We start from the raw sequence: 7,691 nt of genomic DNA on the forward strand, positions 1-7,691 counted from the left end.
AGTGGGTTTAGGATTCTATTTGTTTGACAGGAATGCTATCCAAAACTGTTTGTGGTCTGCTTACTTTAATTTTGCCTAAAGCAATGTCCTCATTTCTTTCAACCAGTCAGTTTTCAGGGTTAAGTTAGGGTAACTGATCGTTTCCCTTTGATTTTAATGGTAGTTAATGGTTAACGATAGACCTAGAACTTTATTCGTTTGACCGGAATGCTCTTCCAGCAACATTTCCTACTTTGCAAAATCATGATCATCTTGAGGACCACCAGAAAATAAATGTACTCGAGTGAACACCACTTGCTAGTAACACTGCTTGTCTTCTGAATTTCTCCATGTATATGTCTCTTTCTCTTTGGTTATTTATCTTACGAGCATCGGTGGAAAATTTGATTTTGTGCTTCTTTTTTCTTCTGTCTCTCCCCACCTCTCTGTCACTCCATCGTTCTCCTGCTCTCTGCCGATGACACTATCCGTGACTCCAGACTGGCAGTATGAGGGTAAGACGATGTATCTTATCTTTCTGTTCCTCTTTTGTTCTCTCATCGGGCATGAGAGCACAACTCTATTAACCCTTCACAACCCCAGTGGCAACAGCTATCTCTATACACATAAAGAAGTCATTTTGTAAATCTCTCTTTGACTTGTGGTCCCCCGGTCCCGGTAGTGGATAGGTTACAGTACGCGTAGATCCATTTATATGTGCAGGTTGTGTGACTTAATGGGAGCTGAAATTGAAATGTCTTGTTTAGTATGAGTTACGCAGCGGTCTAGACTTGATGAAATTCTGATGTCTCTTTTTTCTCTTCCTTTTTTCCCATTCATTCTGTGTCCTTGTTTTACAGAGTGCAAGCTCTCCAGAACAGGCCCGCCTGCAACCATTGTAGCCATAGATGAGGAGAGTCCTAATGGTAGGTCTACATTGTTCGTTTCTTTTTTTTTGTATCTGCATTTCATTAAACTAAAATGAAGGACAGTCGTTTTGAAAGAGTGTGGTCAGAATTCAGAACAGCACTTGAGTTTAATCATGAAATTCAAGTCTGCCAATTTTTGGTTTAGCTCAGATGAACTGTTTAAAAATCTGAGGTGGACAGTTCACTAAAAATGAATTGTTCCCGCTCAATGCTCATTTACTGCCATGGTTTTTGTTGTTTTGGTGCTGATTCACTTCCACCAATCAGGTAACGGCATAAACATGTCCATAAAATATGTTGCAATTCCCAATCATGCGAATATGTTCTGAGAGTTTGGTTGTGGAGGATTCTAGTTCAGAAGCTTTTGATTCGATTAGATTGTGATTTTGATATATTTTGATTCATTTATGATTCATTTGAGTATATTCAGTTCAAGTTGTGTTGATAACAAATGGAACTGACATGATTGTCTTATGTAAACCTGCTTTTTAGCTGAATTGAATTTGTTCATGATTCATGAATTTTGCAACGTCGATACTGTTATTGAACGGAAATGAGTTTTGAATGACTTGAGCAGAATAATGACACTGTTGATTTCAGTAGAGCTGCTTATTGCTCATTTGAACTCGTTATTTGTTAACAGTTATTTGATCTGAACTGAACCAACACTGAACTGACTGGAACCAAATAGTGACATGAATTGTGTATTTTGGATTTGCCTAATTTTTTAAGTTTGCATCATTTATTTTGTTACGATATTGTTTAATACTGTGAAGCTGCTTTGAAGCAATCTCTATTTTCCAGTATTGCTAAGCAGCGTACTGTACTATACAGAACTTGAATATTGATTCAGTAGCTTCTCTGACATATTTAGTGAGTTCAGTGAAGACTTTGAATGACTGAACTGTAACTCTTGTGTTTGAGTGTTTTTAAATGATTGGTCTTGAGATGAAGGACTTGATCAAAAGAATAGTTTTTGTGTTTGAATCAGACTACACTGGTTGTGCTGTATGTTTCTGATTCACTAAAAAGAACTGGTTCATTAGAGTCAATTGTTTGAGAATCAGACTAAATTGAAAACGCAAGGATAAAAAGATGTGTTTTCTTGCCATCATTTTATAGCACTGATCTTAATTTACATTTAAAAGAGGCGTGTTTGTGCTCAATGACAAATGGCTTACTGTACTGTGAGTATGTAAATTGGTGTCTCAGATCAGTCATTATGTGGTTAAACTGAACTGTGGGTAGCTAGTTAATAAGAGGTAGATTGAAATACAGAGTACAAAAGTGCCGCAGCTCTCCTGTGTGATTTCCTTCATTGTGTGCTAATTGACAGTGATGGATGTAAACAGATTTGTTCAAATCCACTGGAGAACATTTGTGGACAAAACGGTGTGTATGTTGCACTGATGAAAGCTATTTTTGTTCTTCACACTTACCTTAGACCTCCCATGGCGCACCTCACCAGGGCGCAGATGCACAGATGGTGTACAGTACGCTGCTACTTTGATGGGCCTTTCAAGTATTGTCATTTCATCCTCTCTTCATCTGCTCTCTGTATCTGTGTGCTCAAATGTTGAGGGGCTATAAGAAGGCTTCAGGAGAAGCCTGAGAGCTGCATTTGCCTTTGAACTAGGGCTGCACGATTATGACAAAAATCATAATTGTCGATTATTCCCTTGAAACTGTAATTGCGATTATTAATTACGATTATCACAATTTACATTGAATGATGTTTATACCATTGTTTGATGCAACTGCATGCCGTATTTTTTATATGAAAATAAACAAGCTGAAAACACTCTAACTGAAATTAGTTAGTGCTTTTCAATAGTATTAAGCCTCAAATGTCAACTATACATCGGATTGGTTTGTTCTTTAAATTATAAAAAAGTAAAAATATGAATGGTATTATAATGTTATAAAACATAAGTGGACTTTGAACGATTAATTGCCGCTTTGAACAATTACGTAATTGTGGCATCCATAATTGTAATCGCGATTAGAAATTCGATTAATTGTGCAGCCCTACTTTGAACATAATTGGAACGGCTTACAGGTGTGATAAAGGGTCAACACTTTTGCAGTATATATATATATATAACTAATAAATTGCTAGTAAATTTCACAAACAGTTGCAAAGAATCAGCAATTAACACATTGAATTAAACGTAAAATTTTGAAATAGAAAAACTAAAATAGTAGTACTCCAATATATCGTTTTAATTTTTTAAAAAATATACAGTATATACCAGAATTGAGAAAACGAAAATAATTTTGATTTCATGATTTAACATATAATCAACCCAGTCTCATAAAAATACGTACCTCTGGGTACTTTTCTGTATAATCATACCATACTTTTGCATATTTAAAATAATATATATATTTTTTTGCATTCAAAATGGTACATTTGGTACAAAATTGTATATTTGCAGTGCAGAAAGTGTTATAAATTTGACTGTTTCTGTCTTTGTTTTTTAATGTTTGGAGATTATCTCAGCGTACAATTTGATTTTAGTATGAGCGAATCTCTTCTCTCTGTTTGTATTTATTACCACATCACTACAGAAATAGATGAAATAGTTGAGCGTTTGTCCAGAAGTTTGAGAAGTGTTTGCTTAGTCAAATTAAGGAAAATCGCTTCTCTTAGGCTTATTTCAGAGCTTTTATAAATTGGCAGGATTTGTAGTAATCTCTTCTTTTGCAATTTACCTTGAAATTTCTCTCCTAAAGCTGTGAATCTCTACGCAATTATTAGAGTAAAGAATAATCATATTCATCCAAGAGTATTATCCTCTTTAATGTATGCAATGAGATGCTGCCTTTACCTCAAATTACAGATGTTTATTACCACATCACTACAGAAATAGATGAAATAGTTGAGCATTTGTCCAGAAGTTTGAGAAGTGTTTGCTTAGTCAAATTAAGGAAAATCTCTTCTCTTAGGCTTATTTCAGAGCTTTTATCAGTTGGCAGGATTTGTAGTAATCTCTTCTTTTGCAATTTACCTTGAAATTTCTCTCCTAAAGCTGTGAATCTCTACGCAATTATTAGAGTAAAGAATAATCATATTCATCCAAGAGTATTATCCTCTTTAATGTATGCAATGAGATGCTGCCTTTACCTCAAATTACAGATGATACCCCATTTTCACTCATTCCATCCTCCCGTCTCTGAGATCCACACATTATCTTTAAAACACCTTGAAAGCTATGCCACATAAAGGATCATCATTTTGGCTAAAAATGTGTCAACTTTGGAAAGCTCAAACTGTAAACAGAGTTGTCACAGGGAAATAGTGATAAATGTTTTATGTGTAAAATGTTTGCTCTGAGGAGACACATCTTTCTCTCGCTTTCCTTCTTTCTGTCTTTTATTTAAAGCACTTAATTACACTTTTACAATACATGTTTATAATTGCAATATAAATGCATGGGCAAGTACTAAGTGAAAACTTTAGATACCATCTACTTGGAATGGTCTATTAGTCATTCAGTAACTGACTAAATGATTGCTGACGTTAACTAGTTTTGGAGTTTTTAAACTAATGGCTGTAATGGTACTACATTAAAGGGAATAAATTAAAAGAAGCAACTTAAGCAAGCTTTTTATCTATGTCAAAGGGCTGCATGTTCTCAGTTTGCACACTTTGTCATCATTGGTCAATGTAAACATTTTTAGTTGTTGGCCATTGTGTTGGGTCTCCATGAGTGTATCATTTTAAAAGGTACTTTTTTATTTAAACATGCACTTTGTGAATAGTCTGCATTCTGTTCCATTTTGCTGTGCTTCATCCAGAATACAAGAACTATGCAGGGTCTGAGACCAAATAGATGTTGAAAGTACTTGTATAAAAATATAAAAAAAACATATGTATTCTGTGTGTAGTAAAAAAAAAAGAAAAAAAAAAAGAATTATTAATAATTAATTATTAATTCACTAATTTATTGTGGAGTCACACCATATGACATTTTAAAACCTGAACTAACCTTGTTTTGTCATTTAAAAAAAAAGGTCAAGGTATCTGATATTTTGAGAGATTTACTGATATTATTTATTTATTGCATGTTGGTGAATTAATTAAATTTGGCAGTCAGTTTTTTTTTTCTTTTCCTCCAAATTATATTAATAAGCAGGAACTTTTTAAAAAATGTTTTTGTAAGAATAATCAAAGGTTCTTTAAAGGCCCTCGAAAGAACATTCATCATAGTATATTCATTGCACTATATGTATGAATTACATTTTTAATATATATTTAAATAAAGTAATCCGGAAATAATCCGGAACAAATTCAATATCAAATAGTGTGGGTGAAAGTCAGTTTGAGTTTTAAATATTGAATTTTTGAAAGTACTTGTATAAAAATATAAAAAAAAAATATGTATTCTGTGTGTAGTAAAAAAAAAAGAAAAAAAAAAGAATGATTAATAATTAATTATTAATTCACTAATTTCTTGTGGAGTTACACCATATGACATTTTAAAACCTGAACTAACCTTGTTTTGTCATTTAAAAAAAAAGGTCAAGGTATCTGATATTTTGAGAGATTTACTGATATTATTTATTTATTGCATGTTGGTGAATTAATTAAATTTGGCAGTCAGTTTTTTTTTTCTTTTCCTCCAAATTATATTAATAAGCAGGAACTTTTTTAAAAATGTTTTTGTAAGAATAATCAAAGGTTCTTTAAAGGCCCTCGAAAGAACATTCATCATAGTATATTCATTGCACTATATGTATGAATTACATTTTTAATATATATTTAAATAAAGTAATCCGGAAATAATCCGGAACAAATTCAATATCAAATAGTGTGGGTGAAAGTCAGTTTGAGTTTTAAATATTGAATTTGCATGTATTACACCTAAGCATGACTCATTTTAGCCTGTGAGATTTCAAGCACTATTATAATCATCTCTCAGGTTGTTGCTTTGATAGTACTCATTTATGAATGAAATATCTGTGAATTGTGTATAAAACTACTCACATGCTACTGCATTTCAATCAAGATACGCATAATCTGGAATGCCCGTTTTCACTGCTGAAAAATGCAGTGGTAGGGAAAAAAATCAACCTGTAACCTCAAGCATGATTTCATTTAGCACTTGTCTCAACAATTTCTTCAAATGGCTGGAGTTATGATACTGAAAATAATTTTATTGAGAAAAGAAACAATTACATCAAGAGCCTTTCACCATTATTTACTCCTGTAAGGCATTGAAGACTATTACACGTTGATCATTATTACATTAGTTCCTCAGTATGGTTCTTGTGCTCCTCTTTGTACAGTGAATGTTAGGTATTGGGGGACCCTGATGTTGATCGAGTGCACGCTGGAGGTTACCACATTGGTTGCAGGATAGATTAACTGTCAGACCTCGATGAAGTTGCTGGCTCAATGGGGACTAAGTCAAACCTGGTTTAGCATTGACGTTCCCTTTGAGTGTCCACAATAGTGGAGAAGACAAAGGTGGAAAGCTTGGATTGGTGAGTAATTATGGCTACGTTTGAGTGACGGTTGGGTGGCAAAACTATTGATCTAGGCAAGATAGGCTGGAAAAAGTGTGGATTTTGGTGTCAGGCTAGAAGTGGGTTTGTTGGAGGCTTTTGGGGAGTAAACTGACCTGTTGTTTGACTGCAAGGATAAAGGGTTGAAGGGCATCCATTTATATCCCAAAATTCAACATGCCTTGCATCAACTCATCATCTTCATCTGACCATGCTCTCCTCTGGCTCTTGTTAAATGCCCCATGTGCTCTCTGATCATCCTCTCTGCGTCCAATTAGAGCCACAAAACTGACCGAAGTGACCCTTGCTTGATGATTAGATTCGCCTCGTACTTGAGCCAGCTCTGTCAATTAGTAGGCTGCATTTGATCTGAGTTATTAGTTTTGTCCTCATTCTTTGAGTTAGGAGCAGCATCCATTTCTGTATTTGAAACTGAGACCTACTGAACTGCCCAAGATTGTCTTGTCTTGAGAAGGTCTTCACCAGTGTTGAAGAAAGTTACTTTAAAAAAGTAATGCATTACAATATTGCTTTGCTCCCTAATTAGTTAATTTTATGGAAAGTAATGTGTTACGTTACTTTTGCGTTACATTTTAAGACTAGAACTACCAAGGCAGTCATTTTGACCGTTTTTAGATTTTAAAATGTAATAACTTTTTTAGCGACAGTGACAATGTTTATTATTAGGCCTACCTATGCTATCAATACAGATACATTTATTCATGGATCACGATTCCAGTGGTGGCTGCATAGAATTGTTTCCAATTAATCTGATCCAAACATGTCCAATAACTCCAGAGCGTTGTAAAGTGCAAAAGTAAAAATGTATTGAAAAAAGATGTATGTAATCACTTCCGAAATTCACAAAATGTTTTATCTATAGAAATATTCTGCTTCAGTTCATATTTGTTGGCATTTAGACTCACAAAGCGAGACACGCACATTCGGGAGCGGTCTACGTAGCTCTTACACACTTAAATATTACAATATTACAAATATTTTTTAGGGTGATGACGTCATAAAATATGAAAACAGACATTCAAAGCTTCATTGTATTCATTGTAAAGAAGCTTCGAATGTAAATATGATATGACAAAAATGGCATTCAGTTCAATCTAGTATGAACGGTCAGAATGACCACTATGGCCATTCTAGTTATAGAATTCTGTATTTTAAAATGTAATTTATTCCTGTGATGCCAAAACTGAATTTTCAGCATCATTACGCCAGTCTTAAGTGTCACATGATCCTTCAGAAATTATTTTAATATGC

At 34.0% G+C, this 7,691-nt stretch overlaps 1 protein-coding gene across 1 annotated transcript in view; it reads left to right on the forward strand.

Annotated features, from left to right (window-relative positions):
- The window catches only part of pcdh15b (protocadherin-related 15b), a 215,654-nt gene that overhangs the window by 29,535 nt on the left and 178,428 nt on the right, over window positions 1–7,691 (forward strand). Inside the window, exons 3-4 of the mRNA XM_016513238.1 lie at window positions 480–494; window positions 840–905. Coding sequence (XP_016368724.1) covers window positions 480–494; window positions 840–905 — 81 coding nt within the window. The remainder of the gene's footprint in view (window positions 1–479; window positions 495–839; window positions 906–7,691) is intronic.

The sequence above is a fragment of the Sinocyclocheilus rhinocerous genome, unplaced genomic scaffold, assembly GCF_001515625.1.
Source record: "Sinocyclocheilus rhinocerous isolate Xijiao unplaced genomic scaffold, SAMN03320098_v1.1 scaffold24, whole genome shotgun sequence".
Classification (NCBI taxonomy): Eukaryota; Metazoa; Chordata; class Actinopteri; order Cypriniformes; family Cyprinidae; genus Sinocyclocheilus; species Sinocyclocheilus rhinocerous.